The sequence below is a fragment of the Pieris brassicae genome, chromosome 10 (assembly GCF_905147105.1).
Source record: "Pieris brassicae chromosome 10, ilPieBrab1.1, whole genome shotgun sequence".
NCBI classification, from domain to species: domain Eukaryota; kingdom Metazoa; phylum Arthropoda; class Insecta; order Lepidoptera; family Pieridae; genus Pieris; species Pieris brassicae.
This window is the reverse complement of record NC_059674.1, coordinates 11,813,865-11,838,318: the sequence shown is the minus strand read 5'-3', so window position 1 is coordinate 11,838,318 and position 24,454 is coordinate 11,813,865. Positions and strand designations below refer to the sequence as shown.

The window sequence follows — 24,454 nt, the reverse complement described above, 5'->3', positions numbered from 1 at the left end:
AAATTTGAATCGTAATCGTACCTAAGGCTCGCGCTTCTCCTACCTTTTATATTATTATTTGTTAATATTTTGTAGATTGTATTGTATTATATCATCATTATTTATCATAGCTTTATTTGCATTTGAATTAAATAGGGAAAGGATTTTATTGCAGTGTCTAAGAAATTTGTGTGACCTAAGCGTATTCAATCGTGCACAAAGCTTGCCTTAGAGCCGACGGTCAGGCACAAAAAGCCTACTTGCTTATGAGAAATGCAAAACGATCTCAGAACAGATACAAAAATCTGAGGTCGAGGGATGAAAAGGTTGTAGTTACTGGTTCTTTCTAACTAAACAATTTTATAAAATATCATCCCAATGAAACTTTTTGGTGCCTTTCGTGTAGACACAAGAATTAAATAAATAATGAAATTCTAAACCTCTTTTAAAACTAAAACCTGTTTTTCAAGGATAAAATAGGATAGGATTTAGATATCAAATAGGATGTTTGTTAAAGGTTGTTTAGGTATTTAATAAAAAGTCATTAAATTATAATTATTTTATTATACGTGACTTACCTACATTACAGTACATTATTTGTTATTGCTTCATTTATTGTACTTATACCTATATTATAGTATATCGATGCGATTCTGATATGAACTTCATTGTTTATTGCGATACGTGGTAAGAACGTGACCATGCCATTTTGTCAAAATAATTTATACGGTATCATTGTATGGTTATATTCGGAGGTAGCCAGTTTAAGTGATTTTCACCTAAAGTAGCATAGTCACAATGTATTGACGGATATTTACCGATATAATTTGATGTTAAAAATCCTTTGGATAAATTGGCAATAAATATATATCATACGTCAAACTAAAGCTGCTTGCAAATGCTCAATGTAATATCATTAAAGTTAATTATACGCTCGCAAAAAAAATATTACGCACGGCCTTCACAGACCAGGCAGGTGAACGAAACACAAAACGATGGTGCGTTTCGCTTGCTTGTGATTGGTTAACAGCATCCCAGACACGAGCACGTACCTGATCCTACGATTGCGTTTATTATCAGTACGTAAGTGCATAACATAATTAAAATATTGGTAAAATAATAAAAATAATACATCTTTATCTAGAGTTTGGTATCCAATGTATAACGGGTACTGGACTAGATATAGAAATCAATATATTATGTCGGTAAAATGATTCGGATGGTACAACAAAAATTTTGAGCAAATCGATGTATCTACATTAATTATATAAATGTCTTTTGATGCTTATTCAATTTCATACGGCCTATACACACATATATATATTCGATCTTTCAAAGTAATCCTACTTCTCATTAAATAATACATTATATAAATTTATTCATGCACTCAAAATTTCATTTATCTGTTATATGTATCTTTTTTACTATAGTCATGACTATTGTGCCTAGATGTGAGCTGAGACTTTAATTATGTATTTTAGTCCATTTGTATTTTATTTGAGAAAAGCCAGTGATTTTGAAAAAACGAATAATTTACACACCAGTATCAATCCCACTTGTCTTGACCTCTTATGATAGAATGTCTTAAATTCTAATACACAAAAGTCAACAAGGAGAATATAGAATTAATATTAGCCTTTTAAATATCTATTAATCCAATAACAATATCACATATAATAGCTAGACAATTATATATAACTATCAACAATCCTACATACATTCGATGATGATGTTTTAGAAAATATTTCTCTTATCATAATTCGTATAATAATTATTATGTGCGTAATGACAGATTATGATCACTGTATGCATTGCTAATATTTCATTTTCATAGCATTTACTCTAATTAAATCTAATAATATAATCTTAGAATATTTTGTGGAATACTTTCACCAGCATCTAACATTTAGATTTTTATGAATATTACGTATATAGATCTACAAATACAGATAAATAGATTCACACATAAATTTTAGTTGATTTTATTATCATTTTAAAACATCAGACTAAATGGTCGTATATCAGTTACCGACGCGTAGCATTTAAAATAGACTTCTTACAAGTAGTCAACAGTTACAATACAGCTATGACATGTCACTACGAACAGATCGATAGGACTACCCCTATAGTAAGTGTTTATTAATTTCGTTCAGTTTCATAGTAAACTGGAGATATATAACTTACTATAACGGGTCACGCCCCACGGAAAAGTAATTAGCGATATAGCGTCTAACAGGGTAAAACGATCATAACCAAACATCTGACTACAAATTTGTAAAGGTATATAAAAACTCTTACTGATGTAGGGGACAAACTTTAACAAATATAAAGCCTTCTAAATATAACCTCATTTACATTCAAATGCGGTTCATGTAAATAAATCACTTGCTACTCGTGATAAAACTGCACGGAAAATTTGTAAATGCAAAATTACAAATTAACTGTAAATTGTTTGGGTAATTTGTTTCTCATTTTATTGAGAGAGACTGTTTATAGATCACCATTAAACCAAGAAATAAATGCTTGTAACTGTATGATAAATATGTTATTCACAGAACACAAGTAGACAAAGTGATTGAATGTAAAGAGGTATTGAACAACGTTGTGTTGCAGGTTAGAAACAATTTTACAAATACTTTCACACACATCTTTGATAACTTCTATAACATGCAGCAATTATAAAAATACCGATAAATGTTACTGCAATGAATAAGAATTAGAGGATGTGTTGACATCTAAATTAACAAAACAATTGCACATGTAACGAACAATCCTCTTTCCGTACTCTCTAACACAACTTCAACCACATTGTCATTGTATTGTCTTTGTCCCTGTATTATCTACGCTTCAATATCGACGGATTTATGATTCCATGTATTAGAATCGGTGTAAAGTACCTACAACAGGGCCTTAAGACAAAACAGTTTTTGGTGAAAATTTATCTGTTACCTGTTCTGTGAGTAAGAACCATATTTTAAGATTTATTTGTTTATTTTGTTAAGGTAAGATAAATCCACACCAAAAACGTCACCTTTAAGACTCGAAGGGCCTCAGACCAAGATGTTCGTCACAGGACGGCGATTTTAATTCAAAATTGTTGATAACACGTACCTATGAGATCTATATTATAACAACGTTAACAATCTTAAAGTGAAAGCAACAAAGTATGATAAAGCTGAATAATTGTACAATTTTAAGAGTCAAAAAGTTATGATAGGAGATCTGTAAAGGTTGAAATACGACATCAAGCAACACGGTAATAGACATTTACGAAATATATTTAAATTCACACCGACAACAAGAGGCTCATACTATTGTAGAAATAGTTTAAAAAGTTTAAATTTGACAACCACGATAGACATCACATTAATCTAAGCGCTTAATATAATAGTAATGAAGTGACTTACAACAAGATATCTAGATTTGGTTACATTAATATTGTCTAAATTACTTCGTCGAATATATAAATATAGATATCTAGCGAAAGATTATATACAGACAACAAATAAAATACTATAGCGTAGTACTTTCTAGTTTATCCGATATGTCAGGCAGTAAATATCTAGGCCACATAGTTTAAATAGATTAATGCTTTAAATATATGCCGACAGAAGGACAACTACCGACGCTACTGAATAGGGAACAATGGCTGACGAACACATAGGAGGCATATATTTATAGCAAATTCCAAGCGATAGAGTATATTTTTACGTATATAACGCTGAAGATATAAATAAAATCGTACATGGCGAGAAAAGTTAAATATTTAGTGAAAATAAACCAGTGCATTTCTTTAAGAAATCATAAAGTAAGTGCTATACTTAAATGCTAAATATTATAGTAGTACAAGTCCAAAATAGTAAATTGACAGCGTTTTAGTTACACTACACTTATTGAAGCTTAGTGTCCACTCAAGTAGAAGATAGTTTCATTACATAATATACTGATATATATTTGATTATAAGATAAATATTCGGTGCCGTTTTACATAACAATACGAGCGTAAAATAATATAATATTCATAGAATGCTACTTCGATCATTGAGAGAAATTAGAATCGTTGTTATTAGGAATCGAATTCGACAAGAATTAATGTATGTGTTCTTTGAGGTAATTCATTTTAGATAAAGCAAAAATATAATTTGTTTTATGTATTGTCAGATTTGTTTGACAATTGTTTAATGTTAAGGATTACGCTGCAGAAACATAGTTATCTAAATATGAAACGCGAAAATATTTTCAAGAAATCTATTTGTGGAAATCGTGTGTGAATTTAATCTGAATTCATTTGATGTTATCACACTTTGGACCCCAGATAATCATTTTAATATAACTAAATTTTTAAAAATAGGTTCTCTGTACTATCTTAGGACAACAAACAAATGTATTTCTATGGATTAACTAAAATTCCTTTAAAAGGATAACAAGCTATCAACAATGTTAGAAAAATTCTAGAACTGCTATTATTTGTGCTTTAATTATGCAAATCTTCATTTTTAGATTGGTACATTTATTAGTATAGTTATGTCTTTTCAAATTATATATATAGTTTCATCTGACAGCTAATAAATATATAGTGCCGTTACGTTTTAATCATGAACATTACATAAACATTTTAAATTACATAATACTAAAGTGTCCGACACAATAATATTTATCTGACTCAATTGCAACAATTACAACGCAAATTGCAATTGGATTGTATGAATTGATAATGAATTAATTGAAACACGTTTGTGATTTTCATGTCAATCCAATTACAGTTTTAGTACAATGTCGGTTGTGCGGTTGAAGCAATTTGTACATAAATACCTTAACAACAATTTTGAAATGTGATACACATATTATTTCACTCTAATAAAGACAAAATTGTCAAAAACACACTCCATAGTAATTCTATCTCTTGAACACTTTGTGAATCACATCCCATCCTTAGCATCTTACCCTTACCAAATTAAATAAAATATATTTGAAAAATAAGGTCATATATAAATAAAACTACGTCACAGTTGACAGTAAATATTATCATTTATCAGTGCACGTTGTCAAATATTGGAGCTTGTTTAAATTTCTGGCTAACGTTTAAAACATTAAAGAGTATATCTTTTGAGATCTGTTTTTCGTTTAGTTGGTTGATTTAATGTGTAAAAGAAACTCAATTCTTTATTAATTGATTGTTTTTAAGTACACTGCTAATTAATAAATGACACAGCACGACATACTTCAGGGTGATTTATACCATCACATATAACCCTTTGTAACCAAGGCTTTGTATTAGAGAAATAGATATTCTATAAGTAGAACAGTATTATAAAATGCAACTTTACTACCGAATAAATTTTCTGGTGAGTCCGAAAGCTATGCCGCAGCTTTTCACGCCTTTGCATTGTAAATTGAAACTATAATGTAGCGAACAAACAATATTTGAGCATATAAACTTTGGAAGACTCGAAGGAATGACTGTAAAAGATACGTGAATTACCTACGTTCCCCTGAAATAGGATACATATCAAGGGTTCTAAATGAATTCAGTAATACAGTATATGCAGAATACAGAAATTTAAGATTATTAAATTATAACTTATAATATACAAACCTAAAATATCTATGAGGTGTCCACCTCTTGCGACTTTTGTTATACAGAATCTGCAGAATAATTTAGTCGTAAAAGCTTAAGAGACACGCGATTTTAATTGTTAAAATAACTATATGCTATACATGATTCGAGGGAAGTTAATAAATGAATGCCGGGTGAAGTGGTGGCGGCGGTATGCGGGGCTGTTTGTCGAGAGGCGCACAGCACGCTGGTTCGCAACACGCGCCGTACTGCGCAGGAGCCGGGAGTAGCGCAAATTGAGCTGGTGGTCCATAGATGGCTGGTGCCGCTGGAAAGGTTTTGTGCCCTAATATAAATACAAACGTTATGTTCGGATTAAATAGTTCTTACTTATAGCTACTAATGTGTTGTTTATGGTATTTTAACGAAATGAAGAATAATTTTAAAAGATCGGTAAACATTAATTTAGCATATGTATAATTTGTTAAAAGATGAAGGAAACGAGAAAACCGTCTCGCCTTAGATCCAAAAAGTCGACGGCGCAAGCCACGATCAGGCTTAGATGGTTGATCACCTACTTGCCTATTCAATTAAGAAATCATCATGCAACAAATACAGAAATCTGAGGCCCAGATCTAAAAAGGTTGTAGCGCTATTGTTTTTTTTTCTTATTTTAGCTAAAAAGATACAATAGTTACGACATTGCATATGACTTAAAAAAATAGTAGTCATAAATACAAGCCTGGTCTAGTCTTTCCTCCAACTTTGATTTAGTTTCCTTTGGAGAAAAGACTCATTGGCTATGAGTCTTTTCTCCAAAGGAGTGGGGTTCAAGTGGACAGATGCTAAATAAATATTTAAGTTGGCGTTTAGTACATATTACCGGCGACCCCAGAGCTGGTGCTTTCCTCGCTCTACGAATAAATATACATTAAATGTAGTGTACCTTGCCACATGGCTTTAATTCGTTTAATTTTCTATTTATCCATTTTTTATTATTATATTACTATGTAGGTTAAGAATAGTGTGAAACATCCACAGTTACTGACTCATATATGTTCCCAAATTGCCTACTTTAAATGATAAATATTCTTAATATAAAGAAAGATGAAACATATGCTTACTTTCATAGGGCAGAGGATATACTGCATATGGTGGGGGAATCTCACAAGGCGCACACGCAGGCAACGTCGCCAAGGGTGGGCAGATCAACTGGTAGCAGTGCAGTGGTGCCTGCAGTTGAGTTGCCTCGGAGCTGATCACTGGTAGTTGAGTTAACTGAAAAACATTATACAAGATTCAGTTTTTGATTTTGAGCGTTTGTAGAAATCATTAGCGCCAGATTCTATGATCAGATGCTACTCGGATATAAGTTACAGACGCAGTAGGAGAGAGAGAAAAAGATTTTGTTACACTTAGCTAGTTACTTGAGCAGTATTGGCCTAGTGGCTTCAGCGTGCGACTCTCATCCCTGAGGTCGTAGGTTCGATCCCCGGCTGTGCACCAATGGGTTTTTCTTTCTATGTGCGCATTTAACATTAGCAAGAACGGTGACGGAAAACATCGTGAGGAAACCGGCTTGCTTTAGACCCAAAAAGTCGACGGTGTGTGTCAGGCACAGAAGGCTGATAGCATGATGAATTGAATAGGCAAGTAGGTGACTTGCCTATTCAATTCACAAACGATCATGAAACAGATACAGAAATCTGAGGCCCAGACCTAAAAGGTTGTAGCGCCATTGTGTTTTTTTAGCTAGTTACTTACAATAACGTGTTGAATTATTTTAATGCGTCGCAAATCTGCGTGTATAACATTTGTAAAAAAATATTTCATAAAATTTTACTTGACTTCCCGATTGAAGTCTTTTCGTTTTCTTATAAAATTATTGGATCAATCTAAGTACGATCTAGGATAGTGTTTTACCTATGTTCTAAACAATTCTTGAACATCTTCAATGCAATTTTAACTGAAAGCAAGATGCCACTGTAAGGCATATGTAAATAGTTTTGTCTCGTGTTGGAAAGTATCCAAAATGTCGAGATTGATGGAACACAAATATTGGAGCAGGTTCGATTAAGCACATCGGGTGAGCTATTTTAGTTCTTTGGGATTTTGGCTTTGACGTCCGTATTTGGCCAATATTTAAGGCGAGACAGTTGTCGCGAAGAAATTATGTATTATAACTTTGACAAATATTACAAGTAATATAGAAGATTCGAAATTTGTAAGGCACAAGTAATTTGTAATTATTCATTTATTTTTATATTGGTAACCAACCTCACGTATGAAAGTTTATAGAGATGATATTAAATTGATTTTAAATTTACATTTAGACCACCAGTTCGTATATAAAAGGCGTAGAGCGGGTAAGAAGAACTGAAAAAATCATAATATGTTACATTATAAAACTAAAATCGTAATGTGTTACATTATAAAACCCCTGTGGTTTCTATAAAGGTAACCATAGCGTTATTGTTTAGAAACGCGACTAATGCATATCAAACTAGTTTTTTAACTTACTCTTTGTTGGCTACGTTAAGGATATCTAATAACTACCCAGTCAATTTACTAGCCGAGGTGGCAAACACCTCAACGTTCTCTTGCCATATACGTTGTTTGCTCTCGAGCCGAATGTGAGTTACCGCTCGGGTACGTCATGGTCAACTCATTTTTTTGTCATCTCGAAAAAAATAACAACTAGAGTTTTAAATAGGCATAACAAATATTTTTAAAAGGGGTTCCATATTCTGATAAATATAAAGTAACCCGATTGCTGTAAAACCACTAGACCATAAGATTTCTTCAAATAAGAAAAAATAAAATGTCGTTTACCTGTTTTCTTACTGCCTGAGCTACTCTAAGCCGTCCAAGGGGAGAAAACATGACACCACCGCTCTGTAACAAATTGTAAAGTAAAAATTATTATATTGAAAATAGTTCACCGCTTCCGTGGAGTAACTTAGCCAGGGTAGAAAATCTGGAATATTTATACAACTAAACACTTATGGCGATTTGTTTCTGAGAGCCGCTGGTCTAAACATGTATTCATGCCTTTAAAACTTACAAAGAAAAGACTTATTTCATCCTTTACTGACTTATAAATATTTCATCTCTAAATATAAAAAAAAACTCGTGTCACAATGTTTGTTCCCATACTTCTACGAAACGTCTGACCGATTTTTATGTTTTTTTTTATGTATATTCATTAAGTCTGAGAATCGGCTACTATCTTTCAAACCCCTAATTAATAAGGGACATCCACCCCAACAATTTATCATTTACTTTTAGGATAATTTTTATATGTATTTATGATACAACATACAAATTACATACAACCCTTATATTTTGTTTGTTAAGAAAATTATAGCTTGAACTTTGAGGTTTATTAATGTAAATATTCACAGAAAATCCTAACATAGCATAGCATAATGTTCCATGTTGTACTGAAAAGGTAGGTTATTATAGGGGCAGCTAGTATATTATATAATTAACTAATTTAATATATTTGGGATATCAAATAACATAAGAGGCTTTTTCTCTCGGCCTACACCATCTGGCTTTGCCGATAAGTAGGGAGGTTGGCAAATTTAATGACGTGGTGTAAGTGATAGATGTATCTTATATTCCATAAACATATTTTAATTTCAGTATAAATCTAAAGTGCAGCTTAATATATATGATAATATTATTAATGACATTCTTAAAGATAAGTGAACAAAATCTTGTCATATATTCCGTCATGTAAAATAACAATGGTTAGCTATCGCGCAAATCTCTGTAAAGTCGCAAATATGAAATGTAAAGAGTAAATCAGTAGCAGCACAATACAACGGTATAATTGGATGTGCTCTCAACGGAAGGGCTCAGGGAGGTTGCAGGGGTATATTGATTCTATTTATCTTCTTTGTGTGCCATTTCAACGCTTTATTAAACCTGTGCTATACGTACGTTATTGTACGTTATTGATACGACAATAGACTTTTCATTTTTACGTTTTAGGTAATCCGTTTTTAAGATTATCTTCTGGTTGTAATCATAATTGTTTTCTTACTTATTGTCTACATATTTTTATCTATATTGATGGTGACATAAAAGAATATAATAATAAATCTTTATAATTAGTAGGGACTCAGGACTTTCTCATTCAAGGCTACTGTCTAGCAGCCATAAATCATTGTATCGTATTCACACGTTATTAGGTAAGGCTAATAAAATCAATAAGCGATCGTAATTGTATCGCCGTTTAGGTCTCCAGTAGTGTAGACGGTTATAAATAAGCACTCTCCATTCAGTTAAAACAATATTATACGTTAATTAAAATGAAAATGTTGAACAGTGGAACATAAAACAGCTACTACAGTTAAACGAATAAAAATTCAAGTACAAAAAGCGAGCTCGCGCCTCGAGGGTCACAATGTGTCTATATAACAAGATTTTAGCCTGCGCCATTTTGACGCGAATGTTTTAAATTTCCGTCAACGAAACGTTGGATTGTATGAAAGTTTAATAAGGATTACAATTTATCTAAAAGGAAATTATTTGATATCTTGGTTTACGCGAGTGCTAAACAGTTTAAATAATATAAATTTCTATAATATAAATTAGATCTTATTAAATGATTTACATAAGGTTAGGATAACGTTTTAATTGACTATAAATACAAATACAAATAGTTATCTGTCAGCTTGATGTAACAGTCTCACTAGTTATATAATTTCAAATTTATATTAATTAATACATGTTTAATTTATTACTATTTTACAATTATCTACTTTACAATTACAATTCAAATGGCAGGTACATTTTCAGACATTATTTACTTTGGTTTGAAAAATTATCCCGCAACTTGGTTTTAACTAGAGTAGAGAACTCTTGGTTATACTATACTAACGATTATTACTACTATTATTACGATTATTTAAGAAATAAATAATGACTTTATGTTTTAATTTTATGAAATTTTCACCTTAAAGCTTCTTCAATTCGAACAAATTTGCCAAAACTTGAAGAGTCTTTCTCGTCCGAAGTCAATGAGACTTGGCTGCCTCACTGACACACTTTGCTCACAATCACTAACTTTTTACCTCTCATATCCATCGTCGCTTTAAATTTATTGAAAAACAGAAAGACAAGCAAAGTTTGATAATTTGAATCTCACTTTAGTTTACATATTGATATTTACAACAATGGCGACCATTTTACAATTTACGAAAATTATCTAGTGTAAATTTTTGATGTATTGTTATGTGTTAAAACATTTTTTTTATGTTACATTTATATAATATGTATTGGTTGTTACATTGTCAGTACATTAGAAGAAAATAATTTTAAAATGTCTTCTGGAATTCTTCGGTAAGAATTATATTCCTTTCGTATTTAAATTGCTATATCTGAGTTTTAGAAATTAAGTACCTTATACAGTTTTCCTAAGCCGTTTTCAGAGTAATATTACATATTCTTAAATAATATTAATACGTCAAATCATAACACAGACTAGTTTATTTTACTGAAGCGTTAAAAAAAATTTGCTGTGTTCCATTATCATCACAGTTGTGAAGTCAACAATTTAATCAACACCAGCGTTAATTCGTAATTGGCCGCAAGTCATAGCTAGTAGACCCAAAATAATAAAATCATTTTAAATAAATGAATTTCCAGATACTTTTGTTATAAATGAGTATAAGAAAATAATAGGTGTGAAATAAGACGCTTATTGTGAAAAAAGTGACACTATTGTGATACACAAGTTATTTCACGCTGAAAAAAATACAGCAAAAATATATCAAGAGAAAAGAACATTGTTATGAAGACTCAAATCATTAATTCTGCGGTAAGTGGAATAACTGATGTTTTATTTTTCTTCTACATTTTAGCGTTTAAAAGAGAGAGTTTATTGGAATTATAATATTCGTTAAGATATTTATTTGATGTATTTGAAGGATAGCCCACTAAAAGATCACATTAAGCTTTTAACTAATTTTGTTTTGTAACCAATCACTCTAATTATGGCATGACTTTAAAATAGATTCTTGAAAATGGTCCTCAAAGTAATACAATGATGAGTTCAATTTTTAAAATCTTTCTCAAAATGACAGCCGCTCTGTAGTAGACCTTTAACATTTCCATTGTAGTCGCAACGAGTGATTTACGAACATTAATTAGTGCGACGTCTGGGTTTTGTGAATAAAAATAGTTCACGTCTCTGAATAACGCAAATTTCAAACTGGGAATAATTTCCAAGCTTAAACAGATAAATACTTACTATTACAGTTTATAACTGAAGAAATTTATAAATGAATAAAAAAAATTACCAAATTCTGAGACCACCTTGACTCTTTTGTAATATGTCGATAAATTTCTTCAGAAATACACAGAAAAGGCTTCCACGCTTTTAAAGTTTAAGAGATTTTACTTATTGGTATATATGAATCTTCATACTACGTGTTTGCGTATTGTTCCTACAGTAATGTATTTGGTTGTTGTACTCCTATTTCACCGTGCCTAATTGAAGTGAAACGCTTGCTTTTCTTATTTATTTGTTCATTATGAAATTACAATAATCAACTCATACATGTTATGAGGTGCATGATGTAATTTTTGAAGGTATTTAGAAATGTTTTGTAAATGGAAAAGATTGGCGATTAAAAAGAATGTCGCAGTGTATTGTTAGTTTTTCGTGCGTTCAACGACCTTGATTTGAGAACGGACAGTAAATGAAAATGTAAAAATTACGTTTTTAAGTTAAATTCATGAATAACTGATATTTTGATTTAAAAAAGTACGTAAAGAAGTAGTTTTAAGACAAAGAAGCGCGCTTTCACAGTAGAAATGAATGTTTCAGCAAATCTGTGAAGGATAAAATAACTTCATCAAAAATCTCGTCATTAAAGACATAATAATGAGCAGTAAAAAACATGAAATTGCGACCACAATTTAAAAGTTTCGAGGGTTCTCTCATAATAATTTTCCATTTTTGCACAAAGCCGTTGGTTTCGAAGATCGTGTGATTATTTCTCAAAGAGCTTTGAGGGGTTTTGTTAAAATATATCGCTCGACTGGACTTCGAGAAATTATGGAAATTTATGTGTATTACGTTTATTTCTGGAGTAAGCATATTTTACGAATTTCGTGTCAAGCGTCACTTTCGCGTCTTCGTCCAGAACGGAACGTCTTATGTTTAATAAAATATTTCCTAGGTAATGCTTTCAAAATCACTGTTTAAAGTTCCAATCACAGATTTATGAAATAAAAAACATTAATAGTAAAGTTAACAGTAACATTAAGTTAATAAGTTTTGCAATCTAGGTAAAGCCGATATTTCTTACCCTCAAATTCAGAATAAGCCTTAGCACGAATTATAACTCTTGTATGTTAAAAACCTATAGGATTGGCAGACAGGAGCCATTGTTCGCGCTACCCTTACCTCACTCAGAGTAAGCAAAGAAAGCATTATATGACTCGCAACACATGTAATATAATATAACAAATAATTCTGATTTATCCCAAGGTAGGATAGGTACAATGCTATATTGAATTCTTAAGGGATACCAACTGAAGCGAATTATTAGAGAACCTAATAATTCAAAGGCAAAATTTAATATTGAGGTCAAAGGAGCCGAAGTAATGAGTCAGCAACAAATAATATAATCTTGAGCTTCGATATCTAAGACGATTTATTTTGTCTGGAAAACGTTGATTTTTTTGGCTTTGTTAATACTTTCGCAAATCACTGTTTCGGTTATGATTGTAGATAATATCCTCAGAAACGTTGTTAATTTGTTTTTTATCGTTGATTTTTTCGTTATCGTAAATCTGAAAACAACAAAACGTTTAGTTATACGCAAAACCACGTTTCTTCGGTATTGAACTTGTACGAGTCAAGGTTATACATTTGGTCACTAAGGCGTTTTTAGTTTTATAAGCGATTTTCTAACTCGTCAGAGTTAAGGCCCTTCATTCGTTTCATATCAATTAACATTTAATTATTTCGCATATATTCTATTGTCGTACGCGAGTGGTTAATTATAAAGTACTAATAAAATCTTCTATTAAAGCACCCCAATGACCCAGGAACCGTACAGTACTTGACCTGAATACACGTTAAGGCACCGAAAATAACTCCAAGAAATTCTATTTAATTTTGAAAATAACTGCTTTACTAAGTATATCTTAGAAATGTAATGATTGTATTCAAAATAGGAACCTATTGAAACGGTAGGATTGCGGAGCTCGTAGCTCACTGAATGAGCCTTGACTCTCGTATCACTTTATCAATGAAATGTCAAGATGCAACATTAAAAGTAAGCATTTTATATGCCATTTAAAAAGAGATTTATTTCTCTCTTAAAACGATGCTTAACTGTAGATTAAAACGTGTAGGTCAAATCATAGGTACTATCAATTACACAATATATGCATACGTTTCCCTAATATTGTGCCTTTCCGCTTAAGATGGCTCTTTGTACTTGATTAAGCCCTTAATCTTTTTGCTAATACTATAATAGTATTTACAATTCAATATTCTAAGAACAGTGCTACAGGCGTCAGCTCAGCCTACGTGAAATCTTTACCAAATGTCTGTAAATAACAGTTCACTCTTAATGAACAATTCGGACTACTACACTACCGTAACATAATGCTATTACTTAAAAACTATTGATTGTTACTGAATATTTTGTCATAATTATTTACTTGCAAAGTCTTACAAGACGAATATCCCATAATATTGATGTTATTAAAGCAAAGTGGTTTCTAAGTCGATCAGCGTAGCAAAATTGTGGTTTTGTGACATACCAAAATACCCGGTGTATTAAACTATTCGATGTATTGAAATTATCTTCAGCACATATTTCATAAAATTGTATGAATATTTTGTTTTATATATTATCTGTTTTTACTATTTTTATATATTTAGTAGTTATAATTATAATAGATTTTAGTAGCCCACGCGACTTTGTGTCAATAAAAACAGGAAAGTTATTTACTAAATACGAAAATATGTTGGATTATCTATTACTTTCAATTATAAAACAAAACGAAACAAAATAAAGAAATAAATGCTTTGGTAGTTCATAGGATCACATCTTCCAAGAAACATTTCAGAAATTTACAAAGATTTTCCCTTTATTATAATTGTAAATATTTTCTCAAAATGGATTAGCAATAATTCATTCTTAGTTGCTATGTTAGTATTGGTTTGTAAACAAAAGTGCCTATTTTGGGACATGAACAGCGCCTTCATCTCCGTACTCTCTGTGATTAACCCATTCAAGACACCATTAATAGTACGGCAAAACTCCTGCCACCGTTTTCCGGTTGTTGGTATTAAAACTAGTTCGCGTCTTCTCAAACTTACCTGACACACTGCAAACTAGCTACTAGCAACATGAACGTGTTGTTATATTGAATACAGAGGGTATTTAACGCCTTCTGGGTGAAACAGAACTTTATAAAATAGGTACAATAATTATAATTGACAATACGCTTAACATAACATTCATGTAGATGTTTAATTTAAATCTTATTTTATTACGAAGCAATGTAATAACTTCAAATTAAAACATACGTAATATTTTAACATAAGCGAAATAACCTTAATTTAAACGTTTGAGAGAGCATGAAGCGAACCTACTTCAATGTTGTGAAAAATACATTTTTAAGTGCACATTCCTTGTAAGAATGTAGGGCTAGAAGCTCTTAAATTTGAAGACTGTAATTTATTTTATAAGGGACATTTCTTTTATCGTTTATCTTTGTGTGATGAGACGATACAATTGTGCGATTCGTTTGATTGGTCGATAGATACGCGGAAAGATTCATCTCCCACTGGGAAAGAGAATCAAATTGTTATCTGATGACTTGTTCAACCGTGCAATTGAATATACTGATTGTATCCCCTGGTTGTGATTAGTCTAGACATTGAAATTCTGTTTTTGAAAACTTAATTATATTTCTTCGGTTCCAAAAGTAGCAAGACAAATTTATTATAGTCGAGGAATAAATTAAACAACTTAATTAAGTCATTATCTTAATGCCTATAATATATCAAACGTAATCGTGGGTTTCCATGCCAATTGAAGAAGAAACCATATGTAAAAGCATAATACAAATACGCCGTTACTTTTATTATAAAATGGTGACTTCCATATTCCATAAACTCAAAAAAATGATGGATTGGATACTACGATACTGGAAGACTCCCGAAGAAGGTCTTTAATTAAGTTAATTTCGTTAAGGTATTATGCAAATTGAGTGAAATATAACGATTATTGTTAGAGGTCGCATAAAATCTACGGGCGGAAGCTAATGTTATATAAACTATACACGTTATAGTTAGTGATAAAGTCTTTACGGACAATAACGGAAGTGGACCGAAACAAAACAGGCAAGCTGGTCTACCGTTCCTTAGGTATGTTTAAAATGTTTTTCAAAGTAATTCTTCAAATATTTTTAATTGTTTCGTTTTAAAACTAGCTGCATTTTTAATATTGTGCCTAGAATTACCTTTTCAGTCGAGTAAGTACGGGAGCTCGTTGCTTTTCTAAGAAAACAATTTATTTTATGAAATAATACTATCATTCAATGTTTTGAAATTTCTATACAATAATCGCAATAAGATGTTTTGTGTTGGGTTGTTTAGTGTTAGGCTTGAGCCCGTAGGCCTCTTTACTCCCTCTGCCTCTTACTCTGATGTCAAGCGTTTGAATATGACGTGCACAACTGGACCTTTATATGCACAATTAACGCTCACTCGTTCAAAAATCTTTAATCTAAATCATTTATTCATATAGGTAACACAATGAACGTCAAAAAAGAATGTATATTAAATGCTTCTAATTTTACATTTACTGCCACTTCTCAAATTAAGGGCGTAGAACGGAAGAGAAGAACTGGCAATAAACTCTCCGCCACTCTCTTTTTAATCACTAAGTTTTTTGTTTTACACAATGTTAAAAACTAGCGGCAACCATTACACCATGTTCCAAATGACATCTTAAGTAATTAATAGTTAAAGTAACTTAAATAATTAGTAGTTCACTGAAGGAAAACAGCTTGAGGGAACCGCATAGTCCTAAAAATGTACATGGTCTGTCAGCGATTGAACCCAAGTTCCTAGTTACTAGGGTTATTAGGGTTGTAATTGTTGCCGTCACGAATCACGTCTTGGGTGCAAGAAATTGCAACCCTACTGTAAAGACTTGTAAGGCGATGTCAATATAATGGAAGATGGTTATTGTAGCAGTCTCGGGGTCTATTGGTATGATGCTTACGCGACTCCAAGTTAGGGTGGTAGGGATCTGTGCGAAAATGCTCCTCAATAAGAAAAGAGGTTGGAATTGAAGTACCTCCGTTTTTTATAACTATCATTGAATTCTAAAGAATAATGTAGTAATGTATCTTATCACCGTGATGCACCTTTTATATAAAAGTGTTGTAAATGTATAAACGGGATGTTGTTGTTTTCTATAAACTATAGCTGGATTTATCCGTACCGTAATAATGTAATGTAATGTCCCGGGTAAACGATTTTTTTTTATTTTTTAAATCGTTACCGTATAAAACATAACAAAACATTATTGTAAGGACTGAAATGTTAAATATGTCAGGTTTTAAGTAAAAACAGAATATGTCACTTTTCACTATCTTCACTTACATTTGTTTATCCAAAATAAGTTCGGCTGTCGCTGATAAAAATGACAGATTGCAATCGTCTGTTATCTATCTCAAACAAAGATATCACATGCGACACGATAGCTTTGATACAGATGTAAGGTTAATTGAAACATGGCAATAGAATAAAACCGTGATCAGTGTAATAAATAGTTTACGAAATTTAAACCCTTGTTGGTCCTAGCTGGAAATGCGCATCCTCCGAAAGCATGGGAATGTAGGGCTCAACCTAAACCAGAATCTCTGCTATTTAGAGACTGGATAAGCAATACCCACTAAAAGCATTTCGGGTAGGGGCCTACAAGGCCACGTTGGAGAGGCTTTCATTCTTAAAACCACCTGTAATGTAAAAACAACATAGGAGATAGGAGATGGGCATATCTTTTCCTATTGTCCTGATCTGCTAACGCTTCCTCTCTCGTTCTGACATCGCTTATCAGGTCCAAGTAACCTACCCTGAAGAACCCCGTACCTTATTGGCCACCGAATCAGCACACCTGAGACTTTTACATAGAATCTGACGGTCTTCTAAAAAAATCTGACAAGCACCTCGTGGAAATTAAAAGCCTCCAATATGAATGTACAGGGCAAGCGTCTGCTAAATCTGGATCAACAACGGGTATATTATGACGCTGAAACTATTATCCTTTCTAAAGCTTACCTATCTCGTTCAGTAAAACTAGTAATTAATACGTTATTTCCGAACCGGGGCAAGCATACAATCCTTTTCCAAACAAAGGCGTTATTTATCACAAGTATTTAATATGAATAAAGTTGCCCTTGACATCATTTGATATCAACTTTCAACAATATAACAAATTTTACTACTACCATGTGCGAATGTATGATATGGAGATAAATAAAAATAAATCAATGGCGCTACAACCTTTTTAGGTCTGGGCCTCAGATTCTGTATCTGTTTCATGATTATTTGTTAATCAAATAGGCAAGTAGGTGATAAACCCTCTTGTGGCTGACGCACGCCGTCGACTGTTTGGGTTTGGTTTCCTCACGATGTTTTCCTTCGCTGTTCGAGCTAATGTTAAATGCGCACATAGAAAGAAAATCCATTGGTGCACAGCCTACGATCGAACCTACGACCTTAGAGATGAGAGTCGCACGCTGAAGCCACTAGGCCAACACTGCTCCATGATGTGGAGATACTTAAATAAATACAAGGGAAACTGCAGAGAACAGCTAATCTTTTAGATACAGACATCGGTTTAAAAACCTGGAATACAGTTTTTTGATCAGTATTATTAATCACTTCCGTAACGGCGCGGCGCTATTCAAAAGATACTACAGTACAACGTTATGTACATTAAATAAAAATAAAAAACATAACGCTGGAATTAAGTAGTGCAATATAAGAACATAAATTAGGCAAGAAGAATAAATGAGAGAAATAACCACCAGTGACCACATCTGCAACAGTAACTAAGCTGACGGCATTACTTAAGCTGATACGACATTTTCCCTGGCCCACAGATTCTTACCACCGTAGATAGCACCACTTTTAATTGCCTGGCGAGCAATCCGCTTTTTCCTTCAATTAACGTCAGCGGCTGCCCATCTAACATTTATATGACTAATGGGCAGATTAGATGGAGCTTCACTTCGTCGTGCTTTTGTCAGTATCGTGGCGTAAGTACTACCTCTTTTTCAACCTCCTTTTTTAGCGTTACCATTACTGCTGCTGTCCGGGCCATGTAAGCGGTGCCTTTGCACTCAGTTCTTTATGTGGGGGCAATTTTCTGAACTTTATTATACCTTACTAGAGAACTCATTACACAAGTTCTTCCTGTGTATAAAATTACAGTATAGATAATATGCTTCAAAATTTCAAAATTATTAATTTAAATTTCAAGGTTAATAAAGTTGCTTCAGAGTTTGGAATAATCGAGGATGCATTAAATTTCGCTGACGATGACGGGACTTTTATTAGATATTACCTCATTTGCCTCTTTCGTGTCCACTTATATATTATATGCTGATTGACTCTTCTATAAATTTGTTATAAACATAATTCTTGACTACATGTCAATTATTTCTTGTTTTATATATTAGTCTTCGAATGAAAATTCACTTTAATCTTCTTTTATTTTGATGAGGTAAAAAGGTATTTGCCCAAGACCAGAATCTCTGATAGTCAAAAGAGGCGGGTGGGCAATACCCACTAAAACATCTCGGGCAGTTCCATTAAGGCCACATTACGGACGCTGCGTGATTGCTCTTGTGTTTTACCGGGCCAGCGAAGTGAAAATTGGATCTTGGATCTTTTTTTTTTAATTTAACATTTTACAAGATAAAAAATTATCAAACCCATCGTTAACCAACGGCCGCTTTCTATACTCAATCCCAGTCCAATTGTCACTAATTGAGATTCATATTTCAATCCATTTCTCATGAACTACTTTTCAAAAACCGATCAATGGATTGATAGTCAATCTGTTTTTGTAAACAATCTTTGGGAGGACCGATCGGTATTTTTGGATTGAAATTTGTATGAAATTGACAGATCGACGTTTTCTATAAAATATCTTTGAATTCGATAGATTGAATTTCGCATAAACGTATCGCTTTTTCCACCACTACAATTTCATTTCTGTTATTAAAAAAGGACCAAGGTTTTAGTTCTGCTCGTCAATATGAGATGTAATGGGGTATTGAAGAGTGAAGAGTCCGTGAGTATTCAGTTGATAACGCATATGAGATAGCTACCAAATTGATAAAACAAATATAAAGCCTTGACGCATTCATATGGATTTTCGAGCATAAGCATTGCACAAATACCCAAAACATGGCGTGTTGGTACAAATAAAATGTTGCATGTCATGGAATGTCACGGCATGACATTTAGGGGTTGTATTAGCTGGGGTTGAGGGTTGATATGGGTTAATGTACTTTATTGTGCCTCTTATCGTGATTTGTTTAAATATAGGAAAACGAAACGCACACCTCTCTATCGAGGACAAGACGAACGTGTATTAATGAATACTCTCTACCATAATATTGTTTTTTAAAATATAAAAACATATATCACTAAACGGTAGATATTTCTAAAGTTGGTACCTCATGTGGTAAGGGACTTGAAAGGCCTAATGATGTTATTTAGTTTTAGTTCTAAATTCAAAATTATTATATTAAAAACATTTCTATGATTTCTGATATAAAATTTTTGACTGTACAAAAAAGAGACGCAATCTCCTGTGTTATTTGAAGTCAGTTAAAAATTATTGCAAAATTTAAAGGTGAATAAAAACACTGAAATATATGACATTATTTTAGGCAACTAGTTTAAAAAATAACAAAAATGCGTTCATTTTTACTTCTGTATTCGCAGCTCATATAACATAAAATTTAACTATTAATTATAACTATAAAATATTTAAATGTAAATAAGAATTAATCCTCATTTATTCTTTGAAGTAACAATATTTACATAATATACATACAAACCTACATTTATATACTAGACACTTATACAAAACTCCTCCTCAACAGACCTCCGTATAGTTACTTTCTATATTGAACATTTTTCTACCAATCATCACCAACTTCTTTAAGCTTGTCAGGGCATCGTGAAAAGAGCGCGACCTCTCTTTCTTTTCCCTGGTCCCCACCAGGTCCCCACCCTCTCCAACTAATTACCATTTGTCCCTCTATAATTATTGCTCACGTGTGTCTGCCCGTTTCCACATTTTTGGAATGGGGTAGTGCATCAAAAATTTTTGTCACATTTATTATTTTTTTATCTTTTCTTTCGTTTAAGACCTATTATTTATTTACAAAAATAATTTACATAATTTAGTTCCATCGTTTGATATATCTTTGATTGGCTACCATAAGAATAACATGGTAAGTAGCCGTGTCTTTGGTATCAAGAAAATATTAACATGAAAACAGCTGCACAAATATATCCTCCATGGAAAGTTAGTGGATCTCGTACATTACCCTTGAATAGTTTCTAATTATTGAGATCTAGTCAATAGCTTTAACAGAAGCTCTCAGTTTTATTTCAAAAAATTCAGATATATATATATGCCAATAAACCGATCGTAATAAATATGTGCTTCCATTAGAGTAATGACTGCACACAATATGCAATCAGTGAGGTGGGAATGTTGTGCTCAAATCGTCACGTTTTGTCCCAGTGCAGCGCCGCGGAACGCTTTATGGACGTTTTAGCGCTTTTTCAAATATTACAACGTTACATAAGGGATTTGTTTATTTTAAAATTTCTATATACTACCAATACAGATTGTGTGCTTATGGGTATAGTCCTCTTCCAACTATTTATTTAATTATACTTTGTTACCATAATATACATAATTATACAAACAAAAAACAAAAAGTAAGTAGGTTACATAAGTTTTTAGGCAACAGGCGGCCTTATCGCTAACAAGCGATTGTTTCCAGGCAACCCTAATATGAGACAATAAAAAAAAATACCTACAGAGGGTAAAGTACAAGAAGTGCATAATTAATTTAAAAAAAACCCAAGATAACACGCTTCCGTTAACAGAAAAACTATATCCGTTTTCTCTAGATAACTTGGTTCTAGTTAGTAAAATACAAGAAAGACACTTGCTCTGAGTTGCACGGTATTCATGGTAAAACCATTGTATTCTCTTTTGCCAGTTCATCTTTTTCAAGTACCTTTTGACTCTTTACATTCTCTTCTCGACGTTTTAATATCCGGTATTCTACTGTTGTGTTTAAAGGTTGAATAAATATGCCTAACTTCTGTTCTGTTTTCTTGGAATAAAGAATTCTTTAACATTAAATTATCTTAACACTCAGATCGTGGGTTTTTATTCTTAGATTTCTTAGATTTTTATTTTTTGATTAGTCGCCATTAACAACGTGACTGACTAGAACTTATATTTACTACTAAGAACCAGATTACTTCCAATTAGAGTAATTAATCTTGCGCCAGCTGGTCACAAGGGAGAGTTAGGCGGGATTAAGAGTGCTTTCATCGAAAATTTTCAAAGTTTGACATAATATTTCAATCACGAATGGGGCGTGACAGGGCCGGCCGTAAAGGCTTTTATGATGGTCCTACTTTCTAAGCCAGTAAAGGACTGGTATTAACTAAACCTTTGATATAAGCTTTACTTTGAGATACTGCATAGTTAAAGAAAACATCAAAACGCGTCTCTTGTTTGTTAATAGACTAGAGATGTTTTTGTCCTGTCATAATAATACCTGCAATACGTTGTTTTTTGTCTATTTTTTTATTGAATTTAATTACTGATCAGGCTTATAATTTCGCGACAAAGAAGCTAGGTTGACTTACAAGTAATCTTTCCAAGTATAATTTACGTTAAAGTAGCATTCTTTACCTCCAGCTGCCGCACAATAGGTCTTAGATTCTTCGACTTAAAAAGGGCACTCTCTTTTGTCTGAGGTATCGCATATTTCGAGTACAAGTGTTTGAAAGTCTTTGCATTTCAAAAGCCACTTCAAAGCTTAGTCTTGCCACTTGATAGCGATATTTTTAGCCCTTTTCTCCTACTCTGAATTATCGATCATCGATAAAACTTTAGAAAATATCGGATAATATGCATCACGGTAGCATAATTACGGGGATGAATAATAAAAAGGTTAAAGTATAATAGTGATACTTATGTTTTGAGTTATTATTTAAGTAAAATTGTGTTAACGTTCTTTAAAGGCGTAGAATAATTATCGACAAATAAGTGTCGCGGAGTAGTGCGCTATAATTATCGCTCTGTATTATGTATAACAATATAAAATTAAGCCATTCATAATTGATTACTTGGATTCTTTAATAAAACTATTTGCCGTTTATTGCAGGACAGTCAATATTTGAGTGGTTGAACAAAATATGACTGCCAACGTTCATTAATTGGAAGGCACTTACATCAGTAATTGAACAGTCGGTACACGAACTAAATTTAAACACGTAAAACTTTTTACAAATTGATAAAATCCAGATGAGCCTTGAATATGGAATTACCTTTTGTTTCTGCGTGTAACCTCCTGCATTGATGGTAATATTTAAAATATAATTTAATATTTAAGAGGCCTAGTTAGTTTATCTATTGTATAACATATAAAATCGGTAGCAAAATTTACGTTATGTTATACTTTTTAATTAATTACATGTATTTAAAAGAAAATACGTATAATATACAAAAAAAAAAACAGATATATTCCACAGTTAATATTCTTATTAAAATATAACAACTGGTTTTTATATTACCATTGAATATTAATCTTAAAAAAAAGAAAAATCCTGCATCATCACTGAAAAGTTGATTCATATTATATCAGTTAACCATAAATTATAAGAGATGTTTATTATTATTTCGTTAAAGAAAAATATTTAAATGATATCAGATCTCGAAAACAAAGAAGTAGCATAGTAGATAACAAAAACGCTCTAACCTGTTTGACAATCAGCCTTGCGACCCGCGGACTGGCGAACGTAACAAAGCCATAGCATTTGGAGACCCCTGCCCTGTCGTAGATCACTCGAGCAGCTGTCACCGTTGCGAACCCAGAAAAGAATTTCCACAAATCCTCATCTGTCGTGGTCAATGAAAATCCGCCGACGAAAATTCTATTGTGAATAACGGTTCCGAACTTGGGTGCATCAGATGGTGGCAGGGTGTCATCCGTATCCTCTTCCGGGGAGTTCAACAGAGCCTTCAGCTTCTCATGAGGATCAGCGCTCTTTCTGTTATTCGCAGTGTTTTCCTCAACCATATGGGCACAACTTGCGGACTCACTCCTAATATAACGCTTCGAATTACCTTCCATTTTAATTTTAATTTAAAACATGTTCCCTTGTTTACTAAACTACAATTTTCTAGCGATAACTAAAACGGCACTATTGAAGGGTGAACGAGTACTGGCCTAAAGCGCGGAATATCGATTTTTAAGGCTATACCGTACGTATAGGTTGTGAGTTGCGCCGTGCGGTACGCATCAACTGACTTCAACAAGATGTTGGTACAAGGTAAGATAAGGGTCTTGCTTAAGATTTTAGCGATACGCGCCTAAAAATAGTATTTGAGCTATTGTCGCCCGCTATTTTTACTGTACGAGAGAACTGGGTCAGATGTACAATGTTTTAGCGCGATGGGTTGTTATCGAGGTGCACTCGTGTTTATTTTTTGTGTACAGATGGCGGTAGCCTATAATCGATTAAGTGTTATCGTTATTGGCTCAATAATAGGAACAGTGATAGCTCAATTATAATAGCTATAATATTTT

General features: G+C 32.6%; 1 protein-coding gene across 2 annotated transcripts; it reads right to left on the bottom strand.

The window, feature by feature from the left end:
* Positions 1-552: 552 nt before the first annotated feature.
* Positions 553-24,271, bottom strand: LOC123715370 (protein boule-like). Of its 2 annotated transcripts, none has more exons than XM_045670353.1 (4): positions 23,624-24,271; positions 8,369-8,431; positions 6,661-6,814; positions 553-5,882 (listed from the first exon to the last, which is right to left on the bottom strand). In XM_045670353.1, exons 1-4 carry the CDS (start codon positions 23,996-23,998, stop codon positions 5,713-5,715), a joined length of 762 nt encoding a protein of 253 aa, XP_045526309.1. In that variant the 5' UTR covers positions 23,999-24,271; the 3' UTR covers positions 553-5,712. The 2 variants fall into 2 exon arrangements, with proteins under 2 accessions (XP_045526309.1, XP_045526310.1); XM_045670354.1 differs by having other exon boundaries at positions 553-5,864.
* Positions 24,272-24,454: the final 183 nt, after the last annotated feature.

Coding starts and splice junctions, on each gene's coding strand:
- LOC123715370 (XM_045670353.1), bottom strand. CDS start 23,998: ATGGAAGGTAATTCGAAGCGTTATATTAGGAGTGAGTCCGCAAGTTGT. Junction 8,432..23,623: donor CAAGGCTGATTGTCAAACAG/GTTAGAGCGTTT, acceptor AATTTGTTACAG/AGCGGTGGTGTCATGTTTTC. Junction 5,883..6,660: donor ATATCCTCTGCCCTATGAAA/GTAAGCATATGT, acceptor TATTTATATTAG/GGCACAAAACCTTTCCAGCG.